This window comes from Elaeis guineensis, chromosome 1, assembly GCF_000442705.2.
Source record: "Elaeis guineensis isolate ETL-2024a chromosome 1, EG11, whole genome shotgun sequence".
Classification (NCBI taxonomy): domain Eukaryota; kingdom Viridiplantae; phylum Streptophyta; class Magnoliopsida; order Arecales; family Arecaceae; genus Elaeis; species Elaeis guineensis.
In genome coordinates this window covers 82,159,667-82,172,038 of record NC_025993.2, presented here as the reverse complement: position 1 = coordinate 82,172,038, position 12,372 = coordinate 82,159,667, and the positions used below count along the sequence as shown (strand labels likewise).

General features: G+C 36.5%; 1 protein-coding gene across 3 annotated transcripts in view; it reads right to left on the bottom strand.

The window, feature by feature from the left end:
- LOC105032267 (transcription initiation factor TFIID subunit 1) overlaps nucleotides 1-12,372 on the bottom strand; it is a 44,636-nt gene that overhangs the window by 21,947 nt on the left and 10,317 nt on the right. For 2 of the 3 annotated variants that reach the window (XM_010906664.4, XM_073255161.1), the window contains 6 exons: nucleotides 9,445-9,554; nucleotides 9,019-9,190; nucleotides 7,590-8,634; nucleotides 5,469-5,677; nucleotides 5,001-5,238; nucleotides 277-613 (listed from right to left, as the gene is read on the bottom strand). In XM_010906664.4, the coding sequence (XP_010904966.1) occupies nucleotides 277-613; nucleotides 5,001-5,238; nucleotides 5,469-5,677; nucleotides 7,590-8,634; nucleotides 9,019-9,190; nucleotides 9,445-9,554 (2,111 nt within the window). Of the gene's footprint in view, nucleotides 1-276; nucleotides 614-5,000; nucleotides 5,239-5,468; nucleotides 5,678-7,589; nucleotides 8,635-9,018; nucleotides 9,191-9,444; nucleotides 9,555-10,389; nucleotides 10,516-12,372 lie in introns of those variants that run through there. The other variant, XM_073255165.1, reaches the window with a different exon arrangement.

The window sequence follows — 12,372 nt, the reverse complement described above, 5'->3', positions numbered from 1 at the left end:
ATGAAATATGATGAATATAGCATTCAAGAGCTCATAATAACTATCCTAGAAGCACAAACATATGCGAGCAGAGCATGATAATACCATTGAAATGGTAAATGAAGGTAGATTTAACAATAATAAGGATGAGTATTCTCACGAGCAACTACCTTGTTGTGAAAAACTAATCATTATTTAAAAAATCTTGAAATAAAGTGATTGGCTATGAATTTAGAGTGAAATATAATTTTCAAGATCTCAATTAAAAGGTATGTGTCAATGGGAAAGAATGCTTACTTGTTGTCCAACAACATATAATTTATCAATGCGACGAAGGGAAAGCATCCCTTTTGCTGAACGTACCAAAAGATAGTCTGTTGAAGACAACTTTTGAGGAAATATAGGTGCACGGTACATGTTTGTTTCAAGACACGACTGGCTGCAACCAGGACCTATATCTCCAAGAAAAGGAGATCTGTCAGCAGGATCAAGTGTAAGCACAGTCCCTAGTCCATCATTGCCATTTCGCAGTGATGAAGCAGTTTGATCACTGGGTGCAGTTTTCTGGTAATAAGTACATAGTCTAGCTCCCATCCCAACATTTCCTAGAAGCAAAGGTCTCTCCTCACAGTACCTGTATTAAAGGAAAAAAAGGTTAGAAGCTAATATGTGCATTATGAATTTTACTTTACAAGAAACATAAAAAAGAAACAGGCTAATAATGACTTGATAATAATCTTCAATATTAACTAATAACTTATGTCTTTCATAGAAATCATAGCCGCAAAATCTAATATGCAAAATGAGAGGAGCATCTGCTACTTATTGAAAGGAAAAAACAAAGAAAAAAGGCCAAAAAAACAAAAAAAAAAAAAAGATAAAAAGTAACATACAAAGCTCCCCTTGAAATTATTAATCATAACCATTACCCTAGTAACCATACAAAAGAAGATAAGTTTAGCAATTTGACAAAAAAAAAAAAAATCAAAATTCTCTAATACTACATAAAAGGTCAAAATGCTAAGATAATAATCTCATGTCTATAGACAACTTTATGGCATTACATTGAAAAATACAAAAGACAAAAAGGAAAACCAAAGAAAAATTAGAGTAACTTGGAGCAAGTGTGGTATATCAAGTAAAGAGGAGGCAATACAAATTACCAAGATTTGTAATATTGATTTCAATACCATACTAGTACCATGTTAGTACAATATCAATAGAGACTAGTGTACCGATATGCGGTATGCCTCTTGTATCGAGTACTGGTTTAGTACCAATACGATATGGTATGGTATGGTATATCTGGTACAAGATGGTACGCACTGATACATTGAACGTTGCAAATTACCATAAACAAACTTAAATTTATACATGAGTAACTAAATAAACTAATATATAGAAAAGGATAGGGATAAATCCTATTATAGAAATCAAAGTATAAAAACCTATCAAAGAGGTTTAAATTCAGGTACCAAGGCCTATCCCAGATTGGGACTAGGTTAGTATGGTACTTGGACAAAACCGAAACAACCATTAAAAACAACAATGAAGAGAAAAAAATAAAAAATGAAAAATTTTTAAAAATGGGTGTCCTAGGACACCGATCCATCCCAAGTGTCAACACACAATTGTCCCAATTCAATAGGGACAAACCAAGATATACCGGTCTAAAGAGACATGGGTCTTGAATGGTCTCAAGGCACAGTCTCTCTTTGGTACAGTATGGTATCTTTGAGACATACTAGGTCCTTAATCCTTGCCCATGACAAAACAATGAAGAAGCAAAGAACGGATTGAGGTTCTTTTCCAAATAATAGTGACCAATGGATAACTACAAAATAACTAGAGGATCTACAATGACCAAGGGATGCAGGTCATGCAAGGCAAACCATTTAACCAGCTTGCATTTTAAGGCATATTTGGTTAGGGGGAGTTGGGCTCTAGAATGTGAATGGAAATGAGTGACTCCATCCTAGCCATTTGGTTTTTTTTTTTTGTGGGGGGGGGGGGGTGTGTGTGGAGTCCCATTTTGATCCAATTCCAAGGGAGGAGGAATGGCAGTTAGGCGGGTACTTTCAGGTACCTGACCCATCCCAAACTCTAATAGGATCCATTTAGCAATACTCTATAAGGTTTTAGATGGGTTTGGTATTTAAAATTAAAACCCGAATGGTCTTAAGCCTAGTTTGGGATTTGCCCCTCAGCTACCCACAACCCAAACCCAATTATATATAAATACCAACACAAAACCCTAGCCATCGTCTAAGCTTCCCTATTCGGCTGCTTCCAACCTCCCACCCGATTGAGACCCATGAGGACGGAAAAAAACACATGAAAAATCAGGGGAAAACAAGGGGAAAATGGAAACAATTGAAAGATAAGACCTCTTCCCACATAGATTCATCACTTTTTTTCTTTTCACTTCTTTTTCTTTTCATTTCATTCTCTTTCTTCAGAGATTTGTGGGGAAAGAGAGCACCGAAGGGAGATCGGACGAGAGCACCTGAGGGGTTTCTCTTTTTTTCGGAGATATGTGGGGAAGGATATCACCTAAGGGAGATCGGAGGGGTTTCTTAGATTCCGGTTGGGGTTTTTCCTTGAACATGCGGGATTTTGTGAGAGTTGTGGTGGCCTAAGTTGGTCCCTTGAGGCTTTGAAAGCTTAATCTCGGTAGAAGCATGATATTTTGTGGGGTTTAGGGGATTTTTGATCGAAAGGATTCTTGTTTGGCTACAAAATTTTCAATTTGTGGATTTCTCTTCTCATGATAATATGATACCAAATCCATGGTGTGAGACTTGCACTAGGCTAAGTTCCACCTTTCTAAATTGTCATGTGGATGCATGAACAAGGCCTTTCTCACGCTATTCAACTCCAAGAGCAATGTGTGTCATGGTAGGTTGCACCAGCCACCACAAAATGAGAGAGACAAAGACTCAAGGCTCATTGTTTATTGGGGTTCGGATACACGAATAACCTGACCTGAATAAAGGGAATCGGGTGGGTTTAGGTACCCAACGGGTATACTAATTTTAAACAGGAAGGGTTTGAGATTTTTGGTTAATTTTGTAATCAGGTTTCGAACGGGTTCAAGTAGCAAGATTGTAAATGGGTTTGGATAGCGGGTACCCTACCCATTGCCATCCCTACGAGGGTAAATGAGAATGCCCAAATCCCCCAAAATCGAATCTGGACTCTCCTTTGGTATTCAAATCTCACTTTGATTCCGATTCCAATTCCAGTCACATACCAAATGCACCAGGAATATGGCCATTTCGTTTCCCATTCCAATCCATTCCAATTCTGATTCTGATTCCAGTTGCAAACGAAATGTGCCCTTAATTTTCAAGTGAACTAGATTTACCTAACAATTGGTCTAAGCCTAGACTGAAAATTCTTGCAAAACTTGTGTCCACCTAGCATAGTAGAATCAAAATACATAACGTATAATTTCCATATCATAGATATTAGATAAATCTACAGATACAAGTCATTAACAATTTTCTGAGGACTATAACAAATGTGTCTTGGCCCATGCAGGGAAGTTCTTGAGATGGCCCCTGTTCAGCTACATTTTAGTTTTTGCTAGTCTACGCATGCTTCGAATGGAGTAGTGCAGGCCAACTCAGGTCAGACTGAGCTTGCACCAAGATACACCCTTGGCCCAGCTCAACCAACCTGATGTCCACCGCTACATCATTCTACTTTAGCAAGAACTTCATGTCATAGTTTACTAAAAGTGTCCTCAATGGAATGGCACCTTTAAAAGGAACCTGGAAACACACCAATAATTCTTCAATTAAAATCATTTATTTAATGTTCAGCTTTTACATCTAATGAGAAAGCCACCATCTAAAACGATTACATCAGATATTTTGCACTAAAGCAGCTAGACATCCAGCCAACCTTCACCCAAGTATAAACAAATAATTGAGTTGTGTATTCCTGTTGTAACTCGTTAAAGTTACAGAACTTCATCAGAATGGCTAATTGTGGAATCTTAAACTATCATACGACCCATTAATCACACCCATGATAGTATAACAAAGTTATCAAATGGCAAACAGAATTCAAACTAATGCTAGCAAAACCCATAAGCAAAGATCTTAACACTTATTGGACTCTATTCTTTTAATGCGGCCACTGAAAAACAAAAAAAATCACAGTCCAAATTTTGGCTGACATGGCCTCACCAGTGTGTAACTTATTAAATAGAACATAACATCCTATTCTGAATTTTCTCAATAATGCTCCTAGCTTGAACTCACATCAGAAGAGGGCAACACAATGTGCACATACTACTAGTAACAAAAAAAAAAATCCATTTTACATAATCAAATATTACAGTGACAGAAAAAGGAAGCTCACTAGATCCCATAGTACGTGCAGATTTATCAAGTTCTAGCATAAGTAACCAATGTGGCAAAAAGGTGAAGACTTCAACTCAGCTTAATGTGATAACTCAGCAGGTAAAGATGTGAATGATTTCAGCCTTAAATAGGTTAGCTCTCATAATACATGCAAGATATTTATAAGGACAGATGAATTGAATGCAAGTTCAGCCAATAATGTGATAGGCATGGCATGCATTGACTGAAACATGACTAATGCCACAGAGAGTCATCAGTCTGGGGCTCATCCAAATAGCCTGAAATTAACTTTGATCAGACATCAACAAGCAAAACAAGCCAGCCATTAATTGGAAAAGGTGCATTTATGGGAGGTCTTAGACTCTTAATACATCTAGTGAAGATTGTTTAACCATGCACTGCTCAAATCAATGGAAGTTTTGATGTATGCATTGAAGTTCAAACTGAACTCAAATCTCCAAACTTTTCATTTGTTTAACTGCTTAAGTATGTGCTGCAAATATACAACTAACAAGCAAAAGACATGTTTGGACCAACATGCTTAAAATGAATAAAATTAGTGCAGCATATAAGAAGTCTCAAAAGTAATAGGATGCATGAGAGAAAATTGAGCTAAAAGGTAAAAAGTAAAAGGGATGGGCCTCTTACTCCATGAGAAACACATGTCCATCTTTAACAGATAGCTCAGATTTCTTCTTAAATGCCCCAGGAGGCCGCAGAGGCTTATTCTCACCAGGCAACTTTTGGGCCCGTGGCCACACATGGATTCTTGTACGCACAAGTTGAAGCACAGAATTTGGTCGCACCTGTTGTTCTGCGAGAGACATTTTGTCCTCAAGCTCCCTTCCAGAATAATATACTTTAACCTTCTCTGACAGCTTGAAATCTGCATGGATAACACGAGTGATTTTTATTAGGAAAAAAAGTGACATCAAATGAAGTTATCAGCCAGAAATTTTTCTCAGCATCTAAAGGAACTTCAACCCAGAAGTTAGTTTGTGGACATGAACTAGTGCAGTTTTCAGGATAATGGGTTTAATAGAGCTTAGCCAATAAAAAAGGAAATGAAAAGAAAGAAAATGATTAGTTTAATAAGGTTATGCCAACTGGACAAACCTAACTTCTTAGATGCCCGCCGTTTGAAAGATGACAAAGTTTCCTCAGCATTGACAGTAAGCTTAGTTCCCTTTCCTTTCCCTCCCACACTCATTAATATTATTTTCATAGGTCCATGGGTGCAAGGTGCTCCTTGTATCGTAGCAGCAACTTTGTTATCATGAGGGTACCATAAGGCTTTGGGTCTATGAAAGTTGGCGATTTCCTTACTGCAAAACCATTAGTAACAGAACTTGAGCAGCTGATGACAATTCACAAGAAATTACTGTACGTGTCTAATATTAGTACTTAAACAAATGGAAGTACCTACTATGACAAAAATAAATAAAAGAAGATTGTTTTTATCTGACCACATGTAGTACTGCATCCACTAGTTGAAAGTCAAATATCAACAGAAATGAAAGCCTTCTTTGCATTTGAAATTTCATTAGATGAAACAAACGCATGCAATAAGAAACCATAACAAATATAACTCCTTGATGACCAACATACTACTGCAAGTAGATGGTTCATTAAATTGACTAAGAAATGAGAAATTTGGTGATAAAATAATATATTAACAATTGTAAACAGTTCTAGGTGAATATCCAGCAATACATAGAATGCATAACAGCTCTATATTAAGTCAATTAACAGGCATCTAAAGTTATAATAACTTATAAGTATCAGCAGATGCTAGAAGTTCAAGAGACTAGAACTTGTGAAGAATGGCTCAGCCTCCTTCAGCTATCAAAATACTATACATGTGATCAAGGTTCCATGCATCAGTGCCAGTGAGAGTGCCCAGTACTGGCTGGCATGCGAAGCACCATGTCAATGCACATGGTGACATATGCTGAAAAAAAGATATTAAAAAGAGCTTTAAGTCTAATGAAAAGTATTTGTATAAATAAAATTAAGAATATGATTCAACAGTCCCATGCCAACCCAGTGCTGGTCCTGGTATTGGCCAGCACAGTGCATGTTAGCCAGCATGGACTGGCATGGGTTGGCATTTATAACCTTTTTAACTGCACATGTACTCAAAGCTTCAATTTAGTATTGAAATCTAATCTTCAGGAGATGCAACTCACATGGGAACATTCTAACAAAAGGCAGAGCTGCAGAAGCTCTAGCCCCAAGAAGGGTCTTAAAATGGAAGTCAAACACAATTCTTAGTTATTTGCTCAGGTTCCAACAAAATATGGAAAATTATGAAAAGCATATCCCATAAGAATACAACAGAGAATCTGTTGGATTGCCAAGCTAGATAGTCATCGAAAATAAGAATTTGTCAGGCCCATATCATCTTAGTGTTTAGTAGTCGAAAGGGCAATACACGGCCTGATCCAGATGCAACAGCAGTATTAAATGCTTAGTTTAAGCAGAATTGTTTCCCATATTAACTAGTGTCCAACATAGTTACATAACTGAAATGCACCTTACTATGATCATGAACCTTTGAAACAATAAATTAGTAAAAGTCAGCTTTCTGAATATAGATATTCTGAGAAAAAAATAACTGAAGATGCTTTCTAAAGGTCAATCAGACTGACATGCAGTTGATCTGCGAGATGGAGCCCTTGAATGCTTTGAAGTTTGAATCTACATAAAGGACTTAAAACAATTTCAAGGCCGACATTACAATATTTATAGTTGAGAAATGGATGACTTGATAGTCACACTCATATATAGGTAGAACATGATTACTGGATTTTCCTCCTTGCCTTGCCATAATCAATATAATTTTTTCATTGTTAGTTAGCAACTTAACTGCTTGTCAGATGGCCTCGCTTCTTGGGTATATACAGAAAAAAGATGTAAAATTATCAGCAAACACATCAGAACTTATTACATTGGCTTACACAAAAATAAGGACCAGGAACAAAAGGGAAGGCCTACTTGCAAAAATAATTCTAAATAATTTAACAAATCACTTGTAAAGAAACAACTAATACATTCCACTTGTTGGTTTTTAATGAATAGAAAAATAAAATTACTTCATGCCATGAAAAAAATTTAAGAATTAAAGAATTAAAGAAACTACCAACATATTTCTTATACTTTGATAAAATGAAAAAGTTGTTGCTTGTGTAGAGTATATTGCAAGACCACAACCAAGGAAAGGGAGCTTGTTCTTACTTGCTCAACTTTGGCTTCATGGTTTGCAGTTTTAAAGCAGGTACAGAATGCATGACTTTTATACCAAGAAAAGCATGCTTTTTAGCATGGGATTTGGCTTGCTGGGAGGATTTTCGATTCGAATAATATTTGTCATTAGAAATGTTAAATCGACAGGCAGATGATCCTTGGCTATGAAGATCTAGAGAGTCTTCCTTGGAAGATTTTGAAGAACGAGTTATCACCATAGCACCAGCATGAGAGCGAAGGTGCTCGCCATCCTTGTTATCTAAAACTTCAAAGAGCATTTGATCGTCTTGTAGGTCAAGGATCAGCTTTGGCTTTGGAATAGCTTCATCTGGATCCCAAATAATCTGATCCAACCAAGACCCTTCTAACAATTCCTTGTTCTGCAAAGAAAGTTTCATAAAACGCCGCAAAACATCACCTTTGCAAACTTCTGCTGTCCCATTCTCAGCCTCAACTTCTTCAGAATGCAAACCATCCTTTTTGGAAAGAGACTCTAACCTCAGTAATTGAGGATGATAACTCTTTTCTGCTGACTGATTGCATAATGAATCTGAAAAATTTCGGGAACCAAATGGCTCCACCAAAATATGATCACCCAGCAAATTACAATCATTCTCATCAGTCTCAGCATTTCTATGCTGAGATCTTTTTTCAAATTCAGCATCATTAGGCACTTCGACATCAAGTTCAGACACCACACAACTATCTGAACAACCATGACTTGCAGTGGGTGAATTTCCCCAATTAATTGCATCCTCCCAGTCTTGCTGATCAAGGGGATAAAAATTAGAACACAGTGGAGACCGTTGACCTGAAAACATATCAATGGTTATATTTTCCTTCATTGGCTGAGCAGAAAGACAAGAGTCTTTCAACTGCTCATCGACACCAAATATTTCTTGTTCCACATTGCCTTCAACATCATATATAGTGGAGTTGAAAACCCTAACAGCAGATAAATCTTGAGAAGAGCTCCTCAGAAAAGCCTCCTCATCTTCTTCAACAATATCAGCAACATCCAAGGGTTTGAGCCACTCTGATGCAACCAGGCAAAGAACAATAAAGTACTCACTCAACACCCACAATAGGGCAGAAAAAGTATAATGCTTGTCAATAAAAAATGAACATCAGCATTTACAAAAAGAACCATTAAGGTCTCAAACTCAACTCAACAAAAACTATGGTAATATACTAATATATCAACATAACATTGGGCATCGCATTGCAGGACAGAAAGATAAACTCCATAAAGAAATTTGCAAGTTAGACTAACTTCAAAAACAGAAACAACTGTTAGAGACTTAGTATACAGCATACATTTCACAAGCTTTTTTCCCTTGTTTTTCTTCTTCTTTTTTTTTTTCTTGATGTGCTACATTTCAGCAAGCATAATTCAAAAGAACTTGAATAGACCACAAACCTTTATTTATTGAATGTCTATGCTGATCCTTCCGCTCTGCCTTTTTTACAGGCTCATGTACACCAAAAATTTCTGAGAACCTCAAAATCGCCATACCATCCTCAATGCACAAAATAGGAAGGGAAGTTCCGCTTTTAGATTCCATTTGCTTTTGTTCATCAATAGCATGTTCCTATGATCATGAAAACCAGGGAAAAAAAATAATGCAGCCGTGAGCACAAATATGACAATTAATGTCAAATTTTTATAATTAGATTGTCTGGAAAAAAATTAAGCAACAAGTTCTCATGGCATATTTTAAATGCAAGTTCCTCATATATCACGGAGAAATTATAAATGATAAACAATTAAAGAACAAAATATTTTTTTTTTGTTTTCATAAAAATATTCTTAAAAATAACATCAAGAATAGCTAAGGCAGATCACCTGAAAATCCTCCAATTCAGGGATCATTTGTTCTGGCTCTGACGATTCAACAGAAGGCAAATTGTCATCAGGAGAAATCTCTACTGAAGAAATTAATTCCAATTTCTCATCTGAAATAAAAAATTAAAAAAAAATAAGGAATAGAACACAACAAAGGAATTCACATGAGAGAGCATAAAAATTCTCGTTGACAACAATTTGGCAATACAAAATTTGCATTGAAGTAATTTTATCGGTTTTCAGATCTCATCAACATTAGTTTCTTTGGGTGCGTTATTTCTCGCATATGTTTGTGAAAAGGCATGTAAGCTCCATTAGTCAATGAGGTCAAGCTCACTTTATTACTGTCCAAGAACTTAGTTCATTGACTCCAAAATCCTCTTACGTTCAAGCAGCACCTGTAAGGGTTCATAACTATGTACAACTTGGGTTATGTGTCAGTAAGACTGCAAACATAAAATGGCTGTTGTCAAATCTGTGCTTGTAGGGTGTTGCCCTCAAAACTGGCCAGCCATATCCCTTTGACACATAATCTGAACTCTGAAGTGTTGTCAAAACTAGGTCGTTTTGGCATTATTTTATGCACGGGTGGACCAAGTCTCTTTAGTGATTAATGTGACACCAATAATAATCCATGAATAGACAGGTTGCATGGGCTCATAATGTCTCTTTAATTCCAGAATACAGGTTCTCATATGATCTATCGAAGTTCTTGATCACTTTTTACAACTGGTCAGCCTGACCCCAACTCTAAGGTCATGAATAAACTTACTAAAAAGCAAGCCTACAAGTAGGAAATTTAACTTGATGACTATAAAATTAAAGCTCATGCGACAGAGACATTCCCCAGGTTTCCCTTATCATGCACTAATAATAGGTAAACTTGAAGCGAAAATAACATGTTACATTCTACAAAAATAAAATGAATTTAATTTTCTTGCTTGCCTTGATATAGTTCTCTCAGTAAAAGATGCCTAATTGAAGCGAATCTGAGGAGTTGAAAAGGTTTTGTGTCCACACAAAGCTGAGATTATTGAGCAGGTTTCATACACCAAATAGATAATTGCCCCTCTAATAGTCATATCAAAAAAGAAGGCTTAGGGCAAGTATGCATGTACAATGTTAATGGGCAATACAAAAATGCGAACAATCAGTCAACATGAAATGGAGAGAATACTGAATATGTATATGAAGGCTAAACCAAGCTCACCTTCCAACCTTTTTCTCTTTGAAGTTTGTACTGAATAACTATTGATCATTAAGAAACCATGCTTTTGGGAAATTCAACACAATTCAGTTTGACTGGTGAATATGAACACCCATTCCACTAAAATTATGGAGTAATCAGCGGTGCCAAAGACAATCATAGCCAAACATATGTAAGGTATTCTAGTCAGACATAAGGAGGAAGGGTGGAGGGGTGGAGGGCATATTTTTCAAGGATATATGAAATTAAGGCAAGGACAGGAAAGCTACAGTTGAGAGCATTAAAGGATTCTAAGTTTTCACAATTAAGGAGAAACACAAGGACCACTGACTGACCTCATGTAGTCATATGAATGTAATGGCTCTATTGCCCATGCTAAGAACAGTGCTAAACTTTGGTTTAAGGGAAGAATGAGAAGGCATACCCCAAGTTGAAACCTTTTGCTTAACATGCCAATATTCTATGCTACTGCAATTAACATGAGATTCTTGTGAGTTTCCATTTGTATGATTAGCTAAAATCATCTGGAATCCATCAAAATAACTGTGAAAGAAGTCCTCAAATCAAGCTTAGTCTACAAAATTTGATCTTCTACCTATAATTGGAAAGCCTCAATAATATGAGAAAAGATAATGAAGAAATAACAACCAGAAGAATTAAAATGAGAGAACAGAGAATAGAGGATGCTCAGCTTCATAAATCTGAATAAACGCACCTTTCATTCATTTATTATTTAAGAAACCAACCAGCAGAACAGATCTAACAGGGAAAGAAAACCATAATCGTTGGGGTAGGCCACTTACAAAAGGATTTCTTCAGTTACCAGCTCCAAAACACACAAGGCTAATTAGCATCAGAAAAACTATAAACTTAAAAGTATATCATGTAAATGAATTACATAACAATTCGACTTGGGTGCTATCAAATCAGGTGGGTCCAAATACCTCCTAATTCAAACCTCACACATAAATCCCCATTGGGGGCTTCTCATCTGCATTTCAAAACAAACTCTACCCACTAAAGGATCGGATAGTGACCAGGTCTAACTCCATGTTGAATTAGGTGTGGATCAGGACTAGATCTAGGTCTAAAGTGTGCATTATTATGTAGAAATCTAAATTCTTTCATGCCCTCAAAATTATCTATTTACAACATAGAAACAAAGTATAATTAATAAGTTTGATAAGAAACTGAAAAATAGGGGTAGAACTACACATTATATATCAGGTAAACTATCAGTCCAGGTCTGCATCGGGTTGATAAAAATCAGATCCATATCCTAATGTACCTCATGATCAGGGGAGGGTCCAGTCTGTTTCTGTGTCAGGCAATTTTCTTTAAAAGACTCAGACCTGCCCCTGAAAAGTTACACAGGACTGTCTTTGGACCTGTACCTTATCCACAGGCATACAAGCTGCAGTAAGTCTAGATCATGACTGAGTCAGGCACATGTCTGCAAGTAATGACAATCCCAGATTTCACTAGTCCAATTGAAATGATCTCTAACAATTATTTTAAAAAAATAAAGGCAACTACCAAATATACCCTTATTTGGACCATAAACATTAAAGAATTTGCAATAAAATATGAAGAACTTCTATTATAATTAGCAAAGAACAATGGTAACAAGATGAATGTCAGGCACTCCCACACCTAACAAAGTCTAGGAGCACCAAATCCCCAATCCCAAATTTGAATCTGCTCTCGAATAACTTTGGGCA